General features: G+C 54.6%; 1 protein-coding gene across 1 annotated transcript in view; it reads right to left on the bottom strand.

Annotated features, from left to right (window-relative positions):
* The window catches only part of LOC132008271 (cyclic AMP-responsive element-binding protein 3-like protein 1), a 35,103-nt gene extending 12,189 nt beyond the window's left edge, over positions 1-22,914 (bottom strand). The window contains exons 1-3 of the mRNA XM_059386814.1: positions 22,326-22,914; positions 3,434-3,662; positions 857-1,041 (exon numbers count right to left, since the gene is read on the bottom strand). Coding sequence (XP_059242797.1) covers positions 857-1,041; positions 3,434-3,662; positions 22,326-22,427 — 516 coding nt within the window. The 5' untranslated portion in view covers positions 22,428-22,914. The remainder of the gene's footprint in view (positions 1-856; positions 1,042-3,433; positions 3,663-22,325) is intronic.
* Positions 22,915-22,925: the final 11 nt, after the last annotated feature.

Genomic DNA, 22,925 nt, shown 5'->3' with positions numbered 1-22,925 from the left:
GTCAGTGGGGGGCGGGTGGGTAGGAAGGGGCTAATCTTGGCCTTGGGCGGAATACATTTTGATCAGGTGAGACGTGGTGGCCAGCAGGGGGCAGAGCCAGTCAAACCCCAAATGTAGGCATTTCAAGCAGGCCCTTACATTGTAGACTCAGGGCTTGGAGCCCCTTAGAGGCAGTTCATGCTCCCATTTTACAGATCAGAAAGCTGAGGAAGAAAGAGAGGGGCAACATGCCCAGAGCACAAATGAGAGCTGAGCTGGGACCCAGGCAGGGCCCAGAGTCTGGGGCTCGCATTCCCAGGAGGCTCTTCAGATGTTCCTGTTGGATCTAGAGTTGAATGCGTATCATGGAGAGTAGGGGGTGGGTGAGGGGGGTGTGGGGGGGTGGCGTCGTGGGGGGAGGGATGGCCTGAATGTATGAGGTAAAAAATATTGATCTCACAAACATATACAACTGAAATACAGCGCAACTGTTGTATTCTCATTTTGGTCTTTCTTTTTTAAAAATCCCAACACTTTTGAGAGAGTTATATGACCTGGGCTTTCTCCATCCCTGAGGCCCTGGACCAGGCCCCTGGTGCTCAGCCCTGCCCAGGTCCCTGTCAGCTGCCTTCTGCATACAGCGAGGGGCCCCAGCTTCCTCCGAGGGTGCTACAGCTTGTTCCCATTCTAGGACGGGGAAGGGGCAGCCCAAGGGGTCGGCAGAGGCCTGGTGCAAGAGTTCTGACCCTCAGGTTGCTTCCAGTTCACACAGCCCCAGGCTACGCAAGGCTTCCGAGGCCTCTTCCCACAGAGGCCCACCCCCACCCCCAACCCCGGTGTCCCTCCCTCAGCCCCTGGGAACAGTCCTCAGGCTCACCTGGTGGGGGATGGGCAGCCTGGACAGGGGGCTGAGGCCCAGCAGCGGGGGGGCGGCCATGGCGGCTGCAGCGGCCATGGCCGAGGAGGCAGCCAGAGGGTCCATGGGCAGCTCCGGGCTCTGCTCCTGCTTCACCATGACGGAGCACAGTTTGTGTCCCAGCACCCATGCTCCATGTTCCACGTCTGGGGAAGGGGGCAGGACCAGGCTCAGGGGACTCCCTGAGCAGAGGGCTCTGCTGCCCTCCTCCCCCTAGGAGCTGCTCTAGACTGCGCTGAGGAGAGAGACTAGGGTACAGGCAAGCAAGGGCAGAATGGGGCACTTGTGAGGTAGGCTGGGGCCAGAAAGGTTGGGGAGGTGGGTGGGCATCTATTTTACTCAGCAGCTCACAGAGCAGGCATGGACAACAGATCTGGACCCCTCTTGACTGGCTGTGTGACCTTAGGTAAGTTGCTTAACCTCTCTGAGCCTTAGCTTCTTCATCTGTAGATGTGCCCGGCAAGAAGGAAATGCTCAGTAAATGCTAGCTATTGTTAATAGAATGACTGCTATTCAGTGAACATTTGCTGAGCACTGTGCTAGGCTTTCAGGACCTTGTGAGAGTCGCCAGCAGTTTAGAGCAGCTGGAATGCAAAGGGAAGGGGAAGGTGGGCCCACAGAGGCCAGCAGGGGTAGTGCAGCCTTGGAGGCTGGGCTCACAGCTGTGACTTTGTCCTAAAGGTAATGGAGGGGGGGGGGGGCACCGAAGGGTTTAAGCATGCTCAGATTTGTAATGTCAAAAAAAAAATCATGCTGTGTGCGTATGGAGAAGGGCCTGACTGCAGGCAAGATGGAGGCAAAGAGACTCGAAAGAGGCTGATGACATAGTCCAGCAAGAGAAGATGAAGCCTGAGCAAAGGAAGGGACAGTGGGATGGAGGGGAAGGGACATACTGGAGACAAGTTTAGGGAGAATCCACAGGACCTGCTGATGGGCTGGGGGGGTAGTGAGGAGGTGGGGGTGGTGAGGAGGTAGGGGTGGGGAGGGCATGTGGGTGGTGAGGTGTGATGTGCAGGTTTCCTAGGGGACATCCACTTCCTGCCCTCTTAGTGGAGCTCCTGGCCTCACCTGGGCCACAGGGCTGGCAGGCATCACCCCTTTTCCTGAGTAGTGCCTACAGTCCTGCACTCCAAGTCAGCCCTGTGAGCCCCCGGCAGTGGTATGAGGTGGGGGTCTGGGGAGCCGGGATGCAAGGGAAGGACCAGGGTACTCTGGCCTTTGGGGCCTGCTGTGGGTAGAGAGAGGGGGTCAGTGGTGCCTGGTCCTACCTCAGAGATGAGGCCCCACCCTGCTGGGAGCCTGAGTGCCCCAGCTCTGGGCCACAGCCTGCCCCAGGGCTCCAGGAACACCCACAATCTTCCCAAATTACAGGGCCAGCTGTCCGGCCTCCGGGAAGCTACCCCTGCAAAGGGCCCACAGACAAATTGCTCTAAAAATAGACTTGGGGTGGCCAGCCTGGGCTGGCCTAGTGGGGGTGGATGGAGAACCTGCCATGGGAGGAGGTCCATCCCACACGCTGCCCCTCCCCAGGGTGGGGTCTGAGGACCTGCTGATGCGATTTCCAGAAGCTTCCCGGAGAGGCCAGGGCATGCAGGGATGCTAAGACCTCTGTAGCCCCAGCCCTTAAGCCATCTGAACCCCAGGCGGTGTCCCTGCCCCCACAGAGGTGAGCAGGGTAGGGATGCAGAGTCCCATCTCTGCCCCTGGGGGGATCTCAAAGACCCTCAGAAGCAGCACACACTTCTTGAGCTGAGTGAGACTCTCAGGCCTCACTACTTCTGAATTCTTTTATCCCTCCCGATATTCCTATGCGGCAGGCATTATTATTCTTCCCATTTAATAGATGAGAATATTAAGAAACTCATTCAAGACCACTGTCCTCAGAAGAGAAAGCGGAATTAAAAACACTGGTCCCTGGACCAGCCGCTAAAGTATTAACAAGACTTTAACACTCACAGTGAAAATAGCCAATAATTCTTTTTATATATTATGCACTGGGCACTCAACTGGGTATTTTATGTACAGATTTAAAAATCCTGGCCAGAATTCCTATGACACATTTATTATCTTCATTTTATAACTGAGAAAACAGGCCCAGGGAGATAAAGCAACTTGCTCAAGATCACATGGCTGCTGGGAGAAGCATCCGAATGCACAGCGGAACTGGATTGGTCCACACCCTGTACCCCGTGCGCAGGCCCTTGAGGCTGGAGGATGCCATGGTGGCAAGGGTGGGGGGCTTGCTTGCTCCCATGTCCCTACCAAGCATTTTACCGTGTGTGTGAACATGGTAAAATTCTCCTGAAGAACTTTCCTGAAGCCTCATTTTTCTGGGGGGGGTGAGGGGTGGGGGAGGAAGCTTTCAAGGGAGCAGAGAAGGGCACTGCAGGCTGAGATGCCCAGGGGCTTCCCGGAGGAGTCACCCACAAACACCTCTCAGAGGAGTGTGGCCCCCTGCCTTCTTGTTCTCTCTCATATCAAACCCTCCTGGGGGTCCTGGGGTCTGGGCTGTCCCTGGGTTCTGCTACCCTTTCTTACCTTGGGTGGTGTCCTCCATCTTGATGGGCACGAGGGGGCTCTGAGGCGCCGAGTCACCGCTCAGGGAGTAGCTGTGCTCAGCCTGGATGCCTGGGGTGGGGGAGTCCAGTTCCATGTCCAGTAGAGGGCTCTTCTCGTCCAGCACGGGATCATCAAAGAAACTGCTGAACAGGTCGTTGGAGAAGTCCTCCATGTTTTCTGCAAAGTGGTCCAGGTGCTCCGGGAAGTGCTGGGGAAGGAGGAGGGGGAGGGGGCAGTCAACTTTGCTTGAAATGGGGGCACACATGCTGTTGTAGTGGGGCTCCCAAACCTGCCACCACTGCCACTGTCACTGCAACCTCCCCATTATTCTTCCTGCCATCAGTAACACCACCACCCTCCCCACTACCCAAGTACCCAGGACAACTATTATGGGTTCTGTCATGACCATCACCGCTGTCACCACTACCTCTCCCTCCACCCCCGCTTGCCATCTCCTGCCTCACTGTCATTATCCTTAAGGAGAGGGCGCAGTAGCATCCCTGGACCAGGTGACAGGATACCAGGCTCTCAGTTCTGGCTCCGCGACCTTGGTTCAGTCACTCAGACTGATTCTCCATCCACCCTACTTCATGGGAAGACTAAATAAAGAGGGTGTGTCTACACCAGCAAGTCTGCATCCTAGAGATGTGTTGGTGTCTTTGGTATCTTTCACTGGAGTGCAAGGTGGGGGATTATCAAGGCTTCTCCTCCCCTCATTAGCACAGTCCACATCTGTCCTTATGCCTCCAGACTCTGCTCTTCCAGACGTACTTTATGCCAGGAGATTAGGCTCCAAAGCCATGTTACATGGGTTCGAATCCTGGCCTGGATACTTGTGGCTATGACTCAGTGTTGATGAAACTGTGGCTCAGGGACTCATGAACGGGTTGTGAAATCAATCTAGTAGGTCACAACCAGGATTTAAGAAAAGATAAAACAGAAAGAAGAGTAGAAAATACCAGACTGCACTTCATGTAGGGAGCTAAAATACCTGGTAAGGTTCTTGTCCCAGTTGTGTGTGTGTGTGTGTGTGTGTGTAATGAAGTAAAATACATTTCTTAGAAACGAAAAAGGTTGAAAAATATTCGTCTCTGAGATCTTGGGTAAGTTAATTAACGTCTCTTTGCTTCATTTCCTCTTTCGTATGGTGAGGATGATAACAGATTCTGTCAGAATTGTTGTGACGATGGCCCTGAGTACATAATAAGTACTCAACAAACATTACCTCTTATTATTTATTTTTTATTTTTTATTTTATTATTATTTTTTAAAGATTTTATTTATTTATTTGACAGAGAGAGATCACAAGTAGGCAGAGAGGCAGGCAGAGAGAGAGAGGAGGAAGCAGGCTCCCTGCTGAGCAGAGAGCCCGATGCGGGACTCGATCCCAGGATCCTGAGATCATGACCCGAGCCGAAGGCAGCGGCTTAACCCACTGAGCCACCCAGGCGCCCATTACCTCTTATTATTAATAAAACACCCTGTGCCTGGTATGTAGTAGGTGCTTATTTTTTTCTCTCTTAAAGAATTATAAACATGCAAGGAAACACTACTGCTGTTCATTATTTACTGACTGAGTACATTTGCTGGTGGGGTGGAAGAGGCGGTGGGAGGGGGATTGCTTCAGGTCCTGGAGTCCAGCCTGGTGAGGGGTTAATGACTGGCTTCTGTGGTGGTGGCTTGAGGTCTGGATCCATTGGCCCTTTGTGGCATGGAATACTCAAAGCCTGCCCCAGTCCTGAAGGGGTGAACAGAGAAGCCCTCTGAGAATAAGCTTGAGAATATTTCACTTCTCTGTGCCTCAGTTTCCCTATCTGCAAAGGGGAAATAATAGTGCCTACATCATAATGTTGTCATGAAGAGCAAATATTTGTGAGGTGCTTAATATTCACCTTATAGGATTATGAGGGTAAAATGAGTAAAGTACGTATACCCCTTACACACAGAACACACACACATTAATGCACGTAGCAGAATGGTGCCTAGTGTGTAGTGAGTACTCAGTGGTTGGTAGCCATTATTAGTATGAAAATAGCAGCTGCCAAAAGCCAGTCTGAGCCTGAGCTGAGCTAAAGAATGATCAAAGAATCAAGGACAAAATAAATGCAGAAACCCATCAACGCAGGTTCTCTCTCCCCTTCTCCCAGTTTGCCAGGACTTATCATCTACTCTCCATTTTTACCATGATTTTAACCTTCCAAAGTGCTTTCATATGCATGATTTTAGTTAATCCTCATAATCACCCAATGGGATAAGGAAGTTGCATATCTGCATTTGACAGAGAGGGAAACTGAGGCCCAGGGAAGCCAAGTACAACAGGAAGTGTCCACAATCCCTCATTGTCCAGTCCTTCCCCAACTGTAGCAGACATTGCTCTGTTCACAAATTGCCTGTTTGCCAGCCTGAAAATTCCCTGAGACGGAGTCTGTATCTCGTTCACCTGCTGGATCCCAGCACCTGGCCGGTGGGAACTGCTGGTGGAGGGATATGGCCTTGAACCCCAGAAGGCAATGCCATCAGTATGTCAATTGATCATCAGCGCCTGGCGTGAGGCAGTACGAGGAGATACTAGTACTAAACACATCTCTGAGAATAACTGATCCCGCACTAAGACCATTTACAAGGTACTCCCCCCCACCCCAGCCCCAGCCCGCCCCAGGACTGTGACTATGCGAGCTAGACCCTCTGCAGGACTGGGCCAGCCCAGCTGGGGGCGCTTTGCCCCTGCCCTTTCTCTCGGGGTCTCTCAGAGGCATGGTGTGGGGCCCAGTGGGAGGGGGTGGTCAGGAAGGGAGGGCAGTGAGTCAGCCGCTAAGGTATTCCTCCAGCAGCTGCTTCTCAGGAGATAAGGGTTTGCCAAGCCTTTTCCTGGGGCCTGGGAGAGGAGAAATGCTTCCTTCAGTCTGGGCTGGGGGTCCCTGAAGGCCTTAACTCCAGGCAGATGAAACAGGCCCTTCTCAGAGACCCCTTTCAGGGTGCCCGCAGATCCTGCTCAGGGAGCTCAGCTGGCCCCGTTTTGTGAGCAGCCCCCACCTGCTGGAAACAGCAGCCAAGGCCCAGCAAGATGGAGCTTCCAGAGGGTGGGAGCCAAGTGTAAGGGGAGGGCGGCCAAGGGGCAGACAGGGTGTGGGGGGGAGGGGGAGGACATTCAGAAAACACATCCTCTTTGCGCAGGGCTTCCTTGTGTGCTGGTCGCACCACCGGCGGTCATGGTGGGCATGTCTCATTACCTCCAGGCCAATCTCCTACTCAAGGGAACATACCAGAAGGGACTCCCTTCGGAGAACTTTGTAGCCTTGTTTCTACCTGGTGCCTGACTTTTCAAAGCAGCCCAGTTATGGCTGGTTTGTATCATCACATTAGAGACAGAAGGTACCGGAGAAAACCGACGGTCCTCACTTCCCACTCCCATCCCATTTCCTAATGAAGAAACTGAGGTCCAGAGAGGGAAAGCCACCTACCCAGGGTAACACAGTGAGTTGGTCGTGGTGAGGGAGGGGTTCTCTGCAGCTCCAAGGCTGCACAGGAATGGGAATCACCTTCTCCTTGTCCTCGCACTTCTTCCACGGTACCCACCCTCCCCCAACCTTGCCACTCCGGGGATCTCGGGCCTCCTCAGCTCCAGCATGCCCGCGTTTCACCTAAACCCCCAACCACACCCAGCGCTACCCCCAGTTCGCACGCTAAAAGCTGATATTTCTTCAAGACTATCCGAAGGAAATTATTCGGGGTGGGGGGAGGGGGGGTGTTAAATCTGTAAATGGCAGGGGGTCATGGGGGGTGTTAAATCTGTAAATGGCAGGGGGTCATGGGTCAACGTTCAGAGGGGGATAGGGTTCTATGGGGGTGGTGAGCGTTCTGGGGTGCCTTGCCAGGCAACCGGGATGGGAAGCCAGAGAAGGAAATATTATGATTTGTTTCCCTCCTCGTTAAAGACTTTTTCCTACAGTCCTGCCAATATAAGCTCCTTCTCCGAGGCCAGGCGCAGTTAGCCCCGGCTTCCCTCTCTCTCTCTGTCGGAGAAGTCTCGGACTGTCCTGCTTGCATCTCCGCGCACACCACTCCCGGCGACACCCGCAGCGGTAGCCGGGTCTCAGCCGCCTGCCCTTTGAATGTAAAGAAACACCGGGTCCCGCCAGTCACAAGTCGCCCGCCAGAGGTTAACGCCCGCGCGCTGTGGGACCGCCCCGCGCCGGAGTCCGGCCTGCTTATTGGTGGGTCCCGCGGAGCTCCTGGCCAATGGGAGGAGGCTGCGGGAAGCCGGCGGCGGGGAGCGAGCGAAGTAGGATTCCGCGTTTCGCAGACCGCCGGGGCGTGGGAAGGGCCTGGAGCGCCAGGTCCGACCGCGCGTGCTTCTCTGCGCTTTGGGCAGAGGCGCTGACGGCGCCTGCGAGCTTCAGGAGGCCGGCAGCCCCACGCAGTCCCAAGACCCTTATAAGTGGCACGACCCCCCAGCAGGAGGGGGGAAGTGGAGAGGGAGGGTCTCGCCAGACGTCCCCGGCTCGCAGGGGAGGTCGAGCCGCAATTCTTAAGTCCCTTCACGGCTCTTCCAGCTCAGCTCCCTCCGTCCGTCTTCGAGCAGCCCTACCACTGGGCGCACTGACGGGGCGGCGGGTCCTTGGCCTTGCGGGGAGTGGGAACGCTCTCGGGGCGGTAACAGGACCAACTGTAGCTCCTCTCAGTACCCCTCCTGTAATTTCTTCACTGGGGTCAAGGCAGAGAGGGGAAAGCTCCGGGAGTCCAGCGGTCTGCCCAGACGGTGTGCGGGAGAAGGTGCTTCCCCCATCCTGGGGCAGCCTCAGAGCGCCCCCTTCCCTCCGCCCCTAGCCCCACGGCTCATGCACCCGGGTCCCTGACTTCTGCCTCTCCCCTCGCCCGCGCTGATTCCGTCGGTGCTTGGGGAAAGGAGGGAGGAGACCAGAGTGGGTCCAGCCTGAGCTGTGGGATAAGGAGTGGGGGGGAATCCCGAGCCCGGACATTCCTTCCGAGAGTTAGCTCTGGGGAGAGATGGGAGGAGAGTCCTCTCACATTTCCCCCTTCCCTCCCTCGCAGGCCCCCCCCCCCCCCCACCATACTGACCCATACATTCCGGGACGGTTACTTGCCTCGTGGTCACTAGAAAATCGACCCCATTTCAAGCTGAAGGGCCACCAGTCTGAGTCAGTGCTGTGCCCTGAGTGTGTGTGTGTGTGTGTGTGTGTGTGTGTGTGGTGGGGAGAGGGGTAGGCTCAAGAAAGACCAGGGAGGGACTTAGGGGAGAGGAGGTGGGCCCCGGGTATCTGGTTGTCAGGCCCTCCCAGTCCTTAAGCATCACCATCCGGGCATTTGGGGGCCCCTTCCCAGAGCCAGAATCAAAGGTCCTCCCGTGAAGGGGAAAAGACCCTGGACCCAGACTTGGGATTCCCCAGTTCAAGATCCAGCTGTGCTCCAGGGCAGACCTGGGCAGGGGCAGGTGATATCTCCTTGACAGGCCTCAGTTTCCCCTATCTGTTATACACCATGTTCCTACTGAGGCAGGGGTGGTAGACAGAAAAAGCGTGAGGTGAACAAGTCTTCAGAGATTGGGCTCTTTTCCTCTGTCCTGGCCTCCCTGGGGACTGGGAAGGGGTGGAGCCAGTTCTCCAGTCCCTGGAGCTGGTCCCTGAGTCTTCCTGGCAAAGGCATGGGGGTTAAGGAGGGGGACACATTGTTCCAACCTCCAACCTCACTCTCATCCCCCATTCCCCACAGGCCCAGGGAAGGCGGCTGCTGAGGTTTCATATTTTCCCCCTACCGAACTATTCACCACAGAGCCCAAGTCCAAGTAAGCAGAAAAGCTTCTCTGTGTGTGTATGTGTGTGCATACATGTGCATGTGCTCTACCGACGTGGGCTGTGAGGTTCCTTCTTACACAGGGAAACACCACTTTTCTGATACCACACAACGGAAGATCCGCATCCTCGGACACATCCCACATCCAGCCTGGCACACACACACTCAGGGGTTTCCCGAGGCTGACACCGGCAGGCACCAACACAGCCCCATCAAGGACACACTCCCCAGGGGTGATCAGACGGACACACATTCTCCTGTAGACACGCACATGCGCGCAGCCACCCCCGAGATGGTCAGGCATGGCCCCGCACCCTCTCACTTGAACACACACAACATGTCACACCACCACAGAACTAGAGGCTGACTGCGCCAACCCACACGCCTGAGTCATATGACCCCCAGCGAGGCAGCATTGGGAGTCCCAGGCTCGCCTGGGGCTGGGACAGTGAGGACTGGGACTGGAGGAGGGCATGCCACAGGGATTGAGCCTTTCCGTGCTTGTGCTGGAGAGAGGAAGGGAGAGCCCACCATTGGCTGCTTCCCGCACACACAGCAGGGTCTGGGGAGAGCGTGTGTTCTCATTCTCCCCTATAGCCCCCTGCTGGTGTGGCTCTCTGCTCCCCTCCCCTGACACAGGTAACCCTTCCCTGGCCAGGCCACAGACCCCTCAGGAAAGCAGAGAGAGCTGGCCTGCAGGTTCCTGGCCAGCCCCTGGCACCTTCCAACCAGGCGGCCCATGTGCTGTGGCCCAGCCCTGGGGTTAGTGCCAGGTACTGTCTGGGCAGGAGGAAGCGGTGGCAGCAAGTGCCGCCGCCCAGGGCTGGGATTAGCTGTGACTGGCACCACTGAGGGCGCAGCAGCCCACGGTCTGGCTGCTGGAGATGTTGGTCCATACGCGGTGGCCAGAGGATCCCTGTGGAACAGCTCAGGACACTGGAGACTCAGTGCCAGTGCTGGCACTGGGGGCCTCTGGAGAATAAGGACATCTAATCACATCCATTTATTCATGACTTATATATTCCTTCAGGATTTACTAAGCACCTACTATGTGCCCAGGCCTGTGTATATACAGATGAACAAAGTCCAGCTCCTGCTCACAAAAGACTTTCTGACTAGCAGTATGAATACACCCCACTGAGGAAGGTAAGTCTCAGGCTTGAACTCTGATCAGTCTCCAGAACATTCTCTACCTTCCATTAAGAGGTACCTCCTAACACAATATGACTATATGACTTTCCTCCTCGGTATCTATCGATGGCTTCTTACTGGCTTTAGGATAGTTTCCTAGTGTCTTAGTATAGCTTGAGATGATCCAGCCACATCGCCTCTATGTCTGCTGTGACCAGTTCTCATGTGTATCTCTGAAGCCCAGCGCTGGTCCCAGCACATGCTAGGTGCTCAGCTGTTTGCTGAGTGACTGCCTGATGGACTGAACGAATGGGTGAATGAAGGAATGTGCCAGTGAGTTAATGGACTGAGGCCTTTCTTCTGCAGCTGAGCCTCCAGGAATGACTGGCCTGAATTCCGCTTCCATGCCAGCTTACTCCCGCTGCAGGCAGAGTTTCCATGCTCCTGGCTTCCTTCCCTCAGCTCCTCCCTAGTGGGGCCTGTGGTACCCAGGTGGTTCTTTCCCAAGGCCCTATTGTTCTTAAGCCCCAGACAGACCAGTTCTCAGGGACCAGAGTCCCCTGTTTGGTGCTGTAGGAGCTGCCCTCAGGGTTTGACTAGGCCCGAGAGTGTCAACAGAGCCCCGTGGCCACCCAGCCAAGCTGCTCTCCCGGCCCCTGGCCAGCTGGAAGGCCCTTCTCAGTTGGAGCCTGCCACCCGGCTCTGGCTGGAACTCCCTTGGCCTCTTCCCTCTCTCCAGTGCACTCAGCGTTCGGCCCCTGGCTTCCTCAGCTGTCCCGGCCTGTCTGAGTTGTCCTCAGGTTTTATTTTTGGAAGACGCTGCATTCTCTCTCCTTATTTACTCCTTGCCTTCAGGGAAGGTGCGGGACCCCTGGGTTCGGCTGGGGATCAGGCTCTGGCTCTAGCCTCGAGGGTTTGGGCCTCTCTGGGACTCCAAGGGAGGGGAGCTCCAAAGACTCCCGACCCATCAGATGCTTTAAAGCCAGCTGCCTCTGTTCTCCTTCCCCCACCCAGTGTGTGACTAATGCCTGCCCCTGCCCTTCTTGAAGAGCCCCACGATCGCCAAAAAAAATCATCACCATTTTTGAGCTAAAAAGAATTCTGGCATCGTTAGGTCCGTCCCCTCTTATTCACAGAGGCAGTGGAGTTCAATGGTTAAGAGCAAGGGAGGCAGACCGATCCAGTTCTAATTTTACTGTGTAGCCTTGGGCAACTTTCTTAACCTCTCTGGGCCCCAGTCCCAGCTCTAAACTAGGGGTACTGATCTCTAACTACTAGGGTGCCACGAGGCTTCGATAAATGATGACATTTGTAAAGTTTGGGACACAATGCAGGATGTGTGGAAGGGTCTCACTGACACGGAGCTGCTGCTGCTGCTGTTGTTATTATTATTATTATTATTATTATTACAGAGAAAAGAATGGAGAGCCAAGGAAGACAGTGGAGTTGCTCAGCATCACACAGCTTGAGGTAAGCAGCCATTTCCAGAGCCTTTCCTCTGTATCTCCCTTCCAAGGAGAAGAGAGGGCCTGGCATCAGCCTCCGAGAGGAATCTCCTGGAGTCCGTTGCACAGGGAAACCCCTGGGCCTTTGGTGTGGGGCTCCTACCGCCATGCCCAGGCCCTCCTCTGGGGCAGGCGTTTCCTCCGGGGCCTCAGCAGCCTCATTCTTGCTCAATGAGGGTGAGGGGTCTGGCGAGGAGACCCCCAACACTCAGCCCCAAGGTGGACCTCAGGCCAGTGGGACTCAGAGAGGAGGGGGAGTGCTGGGTCCTGACATCACAGAGCAAAGAAGCTGGAGCCACAGCCATGCGGGCCAGCTGGGGCCCTTCCAGCGCGTCCAGATGTCTCAGGAATGTGCTGAGCTGGGAACTACCTCGCTCCTTCCCTCACCACCCCCAACCCCTCATCCCCTCATATGCTTTGCTCAAGCTCTGTCTCGGCCCCACCCCCTCTACCCTCTCTCTTTCATCTCTCTCCGGGAGGGCCTCCTGTCAGTGGTCCCTCTGGTGCCTTGCCACAGTCTAGCTCCCTCTCAGACCTCTGAAGAGGTCACGGAAGGCAGGAGCCCTTCCCCTTCTGCAGACCCCATGGGCTGACCATGTGGGGTGGGGGGAGATGGGAGCCTGAGCTAACTGGGAGGGGAAAGTTCTGAGCAGATAGTGCATGCCAGATCCCAAATGTGGAACTGATTTGCAGCTCTGGGAGAGGAAGGGGTGAAGGCCGTGGGGCAGCAGAGGGCAGGGCTGGGCCTCTTCTCCGGGAGGATGATGAAAGGGGCTCTGGGCATCTTGTCTTAGCTGATGGCTGGGAGGGCCAAGGAGGTGAGGGTGCCAGACTGGGATGGCCTCAGAAGGAGGGCTCAGATCCTTCTAGACCCCCAGCGCCCTACATGTCCCTGTAGGGCTGAGAGTGGAGGGTCCTGAGCTGTTGGAGGGGTGGAGGAACCCTTTAGGGCCCGGGGCCGGGCCAGGAGGAAGGACATGGTTCAGGCTGGAGCTCTGGGCCCTGCAGCGCGAATTCTGTTTCCTTGCAAGGGTGGAGTTGCCTTGGGCCTCTCCAGGTCAGCCTGGCCCAAGGGCTGCAGATGAAAGAGCCTGATGAGAACTGGTACTCCAGCCCAGTGTGAGAGTCACATCAGGGCACAGGGTGGAAGTCAGAGAAGAGAAGGGACCTGGGCTTGGCTACAGCCTCAGGCTGCTCCGGACTCCAGACACAATCCTCTCACCCTTTGGTGAGGGTCCCTCAGCATCCAGACAGGCTGACAGAAGATTCCTAATGGACCCTAAACTCCTAGCACTGATACAGTTCAGAGTCACTGGGACCACCACTTTGTCCGGCTCAGAACTATCTTTGGCTCCCTCCTCCCTACTGAAAAACTCCTATCTCCTAAGCATGGCATCGAAGCTCTGTTATTCATGTGTCTCAACTCAGCACTGTAGTTGGAGACCCTCCTCCTTCTCTTCCCTCTATCCTAGTTGGATGACCACTCCCAGCTCCTTGAAACTGCTTTGAGCTTCAGTGCCCCAGGGCCTTTGCTTATACCATTCCTAGTGTCTGGAATATCTTTGCACTTTATTTCCTTATTCCAACTCCTATCATCCCCTAAGGCCCAATTAAAATGCCACTTCCACTAAGAAGCCCTCCTTGGTCGCCCACCGTACCTCCTGATGCCCCTCTTGAACCGCTATAGCACTTATAGATTGTTGAGTCACTGGTTAGTATCATGTCCTGAACTCTAAGTAGGCACAATGGGACCCATCTCTCCTTCTGAACTCATACCTCCTTGAGGGTAGGATGCAGGATGGAGTTCATCCTTGAACTCTCTACTGGGCCTCACACAGGGCCTAGCATATAGTATGCCTAATAATGAAAATAATAATAATAATAATAATAATAATAATAATAGCAGCTAATATCTATGTCCCTGGCACTGTTGTAGCTCCTTCCATGTAGTATCTCATTTAATTTTCAGAAGATAAGGTAGTATCCTCATTTAAAGTTGAGAAAACTGAGGCACAGAGAAGTTAAGTAGTTTCCCCAGGTTCATTCAATTAGCAAGAGACTGAATCAGGATTTGAACCCAAGCTCTGATTGCAGAGTTCGTGCTCTTAAACAAACATGACAATGCTGGTTGTTCAAGGAATCGTTGATTTTCTGCTGCCCTGTCCCAACTCCAAGTACAAAGCAAGGTACAAACTATGCCCCCAAATTCCATGCACTGGGTCCTCACTTGGGGTCCCAATGTAGTTCATCCCTGGCTAAGCCCAGAAAGAGCTTTGCAAAGGGGGTCTGGCATCTTCTGTCTTTACTCAAAAGAGCCCTCCAGCTCCCAAGAGGTCAGACAGATAAGGGAAATAAAATTCCTACAACCAGGGCTCACCACAGGGATGGAGAAGGTGGGACCTTCCTCTGAGGACTGACCAATGCTGGGACCTCCCTTTCAGGTCATGACAACAACAATCAGAATAAAATCAGTGGCAACAACTACAATTTATGGAGGCCTTACTATGTGCCAGGCGCTGTGCTAGGCCTTATCTAACTGAATCCTCCGAAGAACCCCATGGCCTATGGTCATACTTAATGGATGAAGAAAATCAGCTGGGAGAGGTTCCAGCAGCTGCCCAAGTTCACACAGATGACAAATGGTGAAAGCCAAGATTTGCTCCCAGGTCTGAGCCATTAAAGGAGATCATTCACGGCCACCCACCCCATCTCAGGATGGCTCAGGACCCCTGTGTTTTTGAGGTATTAGCTATCTGACCTGTGGGCTTGCTGTCTGGTCAGGTTGGGTCTGGGAGTAGGTACCAGGTCCCAGGACATTCCTGTTCAGAATCTGCCCAGAATGGAGTGGACTCAGGGTCCCTAGAACACCTCTCCCCCAAACTCAGGCAGCTTTGAGAGACCCAGATACTCAGAGCTGGGCTCAGTTCTTTTTTTTTTTTTTTAAGATTTTTATTTATTTATTTGATAGAGAGAGATCACAAGTAGGCAGAGAGGCAGGCAGAGAGAGAGGGGGAAGTAGGCTCCCCGCTGAGCAGAGAGCCCGATGTGGGGCTCGATCCCAGGACCCTGAGATCATGACCTGAGCTGAAGGCAGAGGCTTAAACCACTGAGCCACCCAGGCGCCCCTGGGCTCAGTTCTTTAACAGGGGTAGTGAGTACACTCATATCTATTTTATTATCCTTTACAATTCATATGCATGCCTTACCTATATTCTTTTATGACAGAAAAGGCTACTATGGTAAAGTGAAAGGTAGATGTGGAATTTAGGTTAATAATCACTATGTCCATAAAAAATAAAGTCCACTTTAACAAAAGGTATCATTAAAGCTGGAAGTGTGGAAGTGTCCTTTCTTCCACTGTCTGTTCATCTACCCATCTATCCATCCATCACCTCTCCCCACTCCTTCCTTGCTTTCCTTCCATCCATCCATCCATCCATCCATCCATCCAATAAATAAGCATTTCCTCAGCACTCAGTCCCTATAGCTATAACTGGGCAACAGATAAAAATAATCGTCTGGGGACACCTGGGTGGCTCAGTTGGTTAAGCGGCTGCCTTCGGCTCAGGTCATGATCCCAGCGTCCTGGGATCGAGTCCCACATCGGGCTCCTTGCTCGGCGGGGAGCCTGCTTCTCCCTCTGCCTCTAGCCTGCCACTCTGTCTGCCTGTGCTTGTGCTCTGTATCTCTCTCTCTAACAAATAAATAAAAATCTTAAAAAAAAAAAATAATCGTCTGATGTTCCTGCTCTCAAAGAACTCTCTATCTAGTTCAGTAATGATGCAGCCAGGGCCCAGAGAGGGGAAGTGATTTGTCCAAGGTCACACAGTGAGTTTAGGAGAGGTGAGGATGGCCCAGGCAGAGGGGCACGCTTGGGAAAGGGCTTGGGCCTCCCCGCCTCTGAAGCAGTTCCCCTCAGTGACTGCTTTAAAACCTCCTCCCGGCTCTCCAGGAGGGCCTGAAGAGCCTGCCTTACTCCTCTGCTGCTTTCATTTTTGTTTTTCTTTTGGAAGGGGAAAAGGGGGACAGCTGCTGCTGTCCAGCTGTTCTACTGGACCACACAGCCCAGCCCAGATGTGTCAGCCTCTCTGGGATGGGTGAAATGGCTCCTGGGCCAAGAACTAAGGGCCAAGGGCCAAGGAAGCTGCGGTGAGGGCTCTGTCCCAGGAGACTTGGGAGAGGAGGCATGGCGAAGTCAGCAGCAGGGAAGCCCATAATTGCCCCAGTTGTCAAGCTGACTTTGCTGGTGACATGGTATGTCCAGGTCATGGAGATCAGACTCTCTGACATTCCAAGGAAATTGATCCCTTGGACATATTTTCTGTGATAGTCAGAGTTCTAGACCATCTCTTGTGCCTCCCAGCCTCTTCTGAACCAGACACCCCCACCCTTACCTTCTTCTTGCCCATCCTGGTCAAGGGTCCTGCTACTTATTCTGACTTCCCCTCGTCTGCTTGAGGGGGTTACACAGTGTTCCAGCCAGAGCAATGCTCATGGTCTTGACTTAACTCCACCCAAATCTTCCTCCTCCATCCTGCCCCCTGGAGCGCAGAGACTTCCAGAAGAACAGCTTGTTCTCCAGCATCTGGAGCTGGTTTCTTGAGGGAGGTTCAGGGGCAAGCCAGGTCCCAGAGAGGGTGCTCCAGGAGGGCCTCTGGACCAGGATTTGCAGGAGGCACATGGTATGGGGCGGGGAAGACACAAGGTGGGGCTGTCCTTTGTCCTCTCCTGGCACAGCAGGCAGGCCAGCCAGACATAAATAGATCCTCCTGGGGAGTCCTGGGAGCTACAGAGAGCAAAGGTCCTAGTTCCCAGGTGGGCCGGGGAGCAGCATGCCCAAGCGAATCTGAGGACAGGGCATGGGATGGGTTGTGGGGCCTCTGCTTGGCTCTCACTGGCCAGGCGAGCTGCTGGCACTGCCCCTAATGCTCCAGTCATCCGTGGTTCCCTGAGGTTGACAGTGGGAGAGAATGAAGGCGGGGTCCCTCTCATATCAGACAGCCCAAACTTCCCGTGGCCTAGAGAGCAAAGTGCAAACCAGAACGAGAGAGAGAGAGAGAGAGAGAGAGAATGAGAGAGAGAAATTGAGAGAAAGAAAGAGTGAGTTGACGGTTCTCTCCCCAGCTTGACTCATTCCATGGGACCCCTGGCTCCTTTCCACCCTTGGCTTTCTTATCTGCACAGGGGACAAGGATACCTCTATAGGCTCAATAAAAGAGACAGTGCCTTCCAGCAAGTTCTTTGCCAAGAGGGATGGGGCCATGATGGAGAGAGTGTGCCAGGTCCCCTCCTCTAAGAAACCTGCCGTGACCTCGATCTCAGCTGGATGCTCCTCCTGGGGGGCCCGCCCTGCTCTGCACCATCCCTGCACCCGTGGTGCTGCTACTGTGTCTGCCCCCACCCCCTCTCTCACTTGCCTGTCAGTTGCTGGAGGTCGCTATACACAATGACCAGCAAAGGGCTCCTTCTGTGCCCATTTGTTAAAAGACTGGACGCATGGATTGAAGAACAACCAAGCGAAGCCCCAGCTGGTCCAGGGAAGCCAGAGGGACCCCACTGTAGTTTGGGGTACAGGCAGCATTTTTTGTGGGGTCCAGCATCCCAATGACCTTCCAGGCTAACCAGGCCAGGACCCTGAGAACTCTGGGGCCCCTTCTGGAATTAGCAATACACTTCTGGAACACTCAGGCCTGTCTTTTAAAAAAACATTCTCCTATTCCCTTCCAGGGACTGCTCTAGTCTGAAGTAATTTTCTCTACAAATACAGTAAATCCTTGAAATGGAGCAAAATCCACTACAAGGCAACCCAAACTTGTCTCTTTCCTCTGCCTGGAGCCCACCTCAAGTGATGGTGGGCAAAACCCTTATCTCGGGGTGGGCCGGTTGGTAAAGAAGTGACTGTCCCATGCTCCTCCGGAGCTTTCTCAGTTTGGTCTGCTGCATGTGGTCAGGTTCCATGATCTTGACTTTTGGGCTTTTTGTCATAGTACAGACCAACAGAAGAACGTTGCTTTTCATTGCTCCTGAAATAACGTAACTCCGCATTTTGCATGACTGAAAAATTTGGACTTGGCTTCTTGTCTTATGATGGAGTTTGACTATATTAAGCCCTTATTTTGTACCAGAGCACTGGGCTAGGTTTATGACCTAGCCATAAACCCTAGAACTGACAGGGTCTCTGTTCTCATGGAACTTGCTTCCTCAGTGGAGGAGATGGACAGTAAGCCAGCAACATAGCTGTACACTGGGATGAGGGCCATGAAGGCCTCAAGGGCTGACCCAGAAAATGAGAGGGGGTCAGGGGTCACTTGAGGTAGTCAGGAGGCTGCTCCAAAGAGTTGGCATCTGGACTAAAGAGAACGGGATGGAGAGAACCGGAGGGGAAGTGTTCTAGATGTCAGAAACAGCATATGCAACAGCCCTAAGGCAGGACTAGAAGAGACTTCCTTTGAAGCTGGGTAAGTATGGATCCAGGAGTCCCAGGCAACCTGAACAAGAGAAAACTGGAGAAGATGGAAGGCCTAGGGCTAATGTTCAAAGATGAGACCTAAGCCACAAGTTCACATCTGCTGTGGGTCAGCTAATTTACATTATCCTTGTCCAGGGGCCCTGGGGGTCTGTGCCATAGGATGGGGATGACTCAAGGCAATGACAACTCATTGGGAATCATGGAGATCCCTTCTCGAACCTCAGAGTATGGCTTGCAGGATCCTGATGGCTGGCGGCTTAAGCACCCTTGTTCCTCCTCCCTAAAAATATGTGAGGTCTGGGGTGAGCCCCCTTTCCCTCATTTAGCCATCCTCAGTTGAGGCCTCCTTTTTGCCAAGCACTGTGCTGGGCACTGGGGATAGCACAAGGGAACAAGACAGACTCCTGCCTTCAAGGAGCTTGTATCCCAGTGGGGGAAGCAAAAACAAAACAAAAGACCCCTACCCCAAACAAACTCAGTGTTTTGGAGGAGGACTAGGTATCTGGGGAGATCTCTCTTCCTGAGTTGGAGCCCTGAGATTTTAGCTTCTCCATTAGTTCTTTTCTAGGGGATTCTACTCTGAGACCAGAGTGCCTTGGCCCTTGGGTCTTCTTTCCTGATGGTGAGAATTTAAAGAGAAACACACACACACACACACACACACACACACACACACACACACACACACCCCTCCCCTTTTAGGGGCTGTTAAAGGCCCACACACAGACATAGGAACACCCAAATGCACATACTTCTCTAATCTCCCTAATCCCCCAAGGCTGGGATAGTGGTGGTTGTGGTGGTTCTCTGTTTCCCTATTTAGCTCTGGAGAAGCCAGGCTCTGGGCCTGGCTTAGCCCCCACAACTCCCTTCCCCTGGGCTGGTCCCTGGGTCCTAGTCATTTCCACACCTGGCCTCCCCAACTGCTGGGAGGTAAACGAATGAATGTACTGGGCAAACATCCTTGCAGCTTCCTGCTGCTCCCCTTTGAGAAAACAGCACTCCTCTTCCTCCTTCTCCTCCCCACACCCTCCCAGCTGGGGCATCTGTGGGATCCGAAGCCGTTTCTCTCTGGAGAAACTAGAGTCAGTCCTTCTCCTTAGCCAGAAGAAGAAGGCAAGAGGCACACAGACATAGTATCTCTGTCTGGAGACACAACCTGTTCTCCCTCTAGTGCTTTATCCCAGCTTTCTGAGCACCAGTCCCTCTCTCATACCTGCCCAGGAGCTGAAGGATCACAGGATACAGGGGACAAGGGCTCTCCTGTGGTCACATCAGGAACTGGGAAGGAGTGGGGGATGGAGAGGGAGTAGAAGTCCCCCACATCTGTCAGGAAGCACAGCCCCTTCTGAGGGATGTCCCCGAGAATCACACGGATAAGCTGGGAACAGCATGAAGGAATCTTCATAGAAGGCAAAAAGAAAATGTCCCTAACCCTCCAGATGTACCTGACTTGAACTGCAAACTCATTCTGTCTCTGTCCATGTGAACATGTATTTCTTACAGAGTTGTGTACAGGGTGAGCATCAGAATTTTGGGTTCTTGCTTTTTGCATGGGGCAACAGAACACACACACTTTCCACATGATCTTATGGCCTTTATCTGGATTTTTAAGGAGGGTGAATACCCTGTTTTCTATCTTCTAGACTGGGAGACACACAGACTCCATTCCTTCCCATCCTTACCTTGGAAAAACTTCCCTACCCTCATGCCGAATGAAGAGGGAGTCGGGGGTAGGGTTGGTATGTGGTCTCAGCTGTAAGGGATCTTGGACATATAAGCGGAGGCACCAGAGAAGGAAAGTGATTTGCTCAAGGTCACACAGCAACTCATTGAGTAGTTCTTAACCACCACTCCATCTAGTTTCTGGAACAAGTGAACTATAGAAACTTACCTGCCAGGCATTTTCCTCCTTTGATTTTTTAATTAATTTTCTCACCACTATGGGGAAGGATCTATACCTCCATTTTTCCAATGCAGGAACCAAGGCCCAGAGGAAGAAAAGCCACTTGTCTGAACTGCCCAGCTGGCTGGTGACAGAACAGCTAGAACCAAATCTCCAGATTCCTAGCTGGGAGTTCTTGGTCTATCCTCCTAGAAATCCCTTCCTCTCTCCCTTCCTGGCTTAGCCTTGCCTAGGTTCAAGGTCAGGAGTTTCCCCCGCAGGGCTTTCCCTCCCTAGTCCCAGTGCTGGATACCACTGTCTGATCCTGCCTCCTTTCCTGCGCTGGACCAAGGCCCAGCTGAGCAGCTGGGGACACAAGGCTGAATGAAGGATCAGGAAGAAGCTGTAGGCAGCAGAGTTCATTCAGAAGAAAGACCCACTCAGCTGCTGAGGTCACCTCATGGTGCTGTGGGGAGAGCTCTATCACCCCCCCCCCCCCCCCCCTGCTGCAGGGGAACAAACTCCAAACTCCTCTCCCTCTGACTGGTATCCGTTACCAACTCCAGGAGGGGTGTACAGAACCCCCATTCCCTGCCACTTGATCCCCAGGATCTGTGCCAGACTATCCTTAGAAAGACTTGATTCAACTTCTGCCCACTTTACAGACAAAGCAGCAGAGGCACAGCTCACAGTGGGATGCTGAAGCAGGCGCAGGACTAGAACCCTGCTCTCCCCACTACCAGCTCAAGTCCTCCCCACCTCCTGTTCTTGGCCTGTGTGCAGAATTGTGTTGCTCCCTTTCCCTGGGACCAGGGGCCATCCTCAGAAAGCAGGGTGACCCAGATATCCCTAATGGAGGGCTGGGAGACCTCACACTCCATGCCTCCTGGACTCAGGTTCCTGTCCCTTGGCTTGTTTCCCCACCATCAGTCTAGAGGTCTGGGACAATTGAAGTCAAAGTCCACGATGTCCAATCCTGGAAGTCTCTGCATTTGGCTCTTGTCTGGCCAAGTTCATCGTGGTCCCAGGAGGTGGAGACTAGCCAGCAGAGACCCGTCAGACGGAATCCCAGCAGATTCCCCAAGCTGTCCACATTTCAACCCAGCAGGCCCTTCTGAACCCAAATATTTTCTTGCCTTGCGGAGCCCATGCCCCTCCCCCCAGCAGGGCTTTTGGGCTGAGCCTGAGAGAGGGAGGAAGGGAGGGAAGAAGAGAAGCCACGTTTCCTTAGGGAGGGAGGGGAAGAGAAAGAGAAGCATAAGCTCAGAGACAGAGATAGTCACGAAGACACAGGGAGAGAGTCAGAGAAAGGGAGATACGAAGGACGGAGGAACAGAACTAGAGACACAAAGATGGGGAGAAAGACCTCCCTTCTCCAGACCGATCATCCTGTGCTGCCCTGACCATCTCAGCCTCGGGTCCGTCCCTAGGGAACCTCAGGCCTGACTCCGCGGGGCGGCCGCGGCAGCACCCCTCAGTTACCAGGACTCCCTTAGAACCGGGGTACGACTCTGGCCCCCCAAGGGGCGTCGGGTCCCTGGCCTTCCGAACACTTCCGTGTGCGCCCCCCAGCGGAGAACCAGCCGCTGAGCCACCGAGGTCCTAAAGGGGGCGCAGGCAGGGGCGCCGCCACTTTTAGCCCAATCTGGTCCCGGAACACCGTGGGTGGGTGGAGAACCGCTGGAAAATGGGGGGGGGGGGACTGGGGGGGAGGCAGGACTGGTGTCCCTCGGGGACGTATCCAGGGATCGGCTGGCCCTGACTCCTCGACATCCCATTCCTCCTAGAAAGCCGAGGTCAATGTATCCACGGACGGAGCCCCCAGGACGGGTGCGCACTAGCGCAAGCTCGGAGGCTCCGGCCCAGGTTCGGGGTCTAGCGGGGGTATGGAGGGATCTAGTGCCCAAATCTCACGGCTCTAACCACGTGTCTCTCGGGGACCCTGCACCGAGCCCCCTCCCCCGCTTCTGCCCTGTGATGTGTAGTCCCGTCCCTCGGGAAGGGGGGGTCAGGCGCGCCGCGAAGAGGGGTGCGGAGTGGAGGAAAGGGGACGCAGACCCTTCGTCTTACCGCATTGTTGAGGAAATCCGACTCGTTCAGATCCCCCAAGTCCAGGAAGCTGGATCCAGGGAACAGCCTGTCGGCCGGGAAGGGCTCCAAGACGGCGTCCATCGCGGCCGGCTCCGGAGACCCCCTTCGCCTGGGCTTCCCTCACTCCAGGGCGGCGGCGCACCCGGCCCAGAGCTCCTGTCTGAGCGCAGGCTAGCGGGCGGGGGCAGGTCTGGGGCAAAGCCCCGGGGAGGGGCGGGCAGGGGCGGCGCGGCCCCGGGTAGGGGGCGCCGGGGGCGCGGGGGCCTTAGGGCAGCGGCGCGGAGCAGGCTGGGCTCAGGGGCCCCGGGCGCACCGCGAGCATTTAGCCGACTCCTCCTCCTCCGGCTCCTCCCGGGGCACAGCTGGCTTCCATGGGGAGCCTGGGAGTGGGGCTGAGGGCTTGAGGAGCCCCCCGGACAGGGTGGCAGCCGGGGGTGGGGGAGCTAAGTGCTCCCCCGAGACTGGGTGGCTGCCCGGCGCTCTGCTCTCTCTGCGTCTCCCTCTGCACAGCTTCTGTCACTTTCCTCTCTGTGAAACCGGGAACCCCTGGCTGGTTAGCCCAGCTGGCCGAGGCTCCAC

Source organism: Mustela nigripes, unplaced genomic scaffold (genome assembly GCF_022355385.1).
Source record: "Mustela nigripes isolate SB6536 unplaced genomic scaffold, MUSNIG.SB6536 HiC_scaffold_76, whole genome shotgun sequence".
NCBI classification, from domain to species: domain Eukaryota; kingdom Metazoa; phylum Chordata; class Mammalia; order Carnivora; family Mustelidae; genus Mustela; species Mustela nigripes.
Note: the sequence above shows the minus strand (reverse complement) of the source record. Positions and strands in the feature narration are given on the sequence as shown.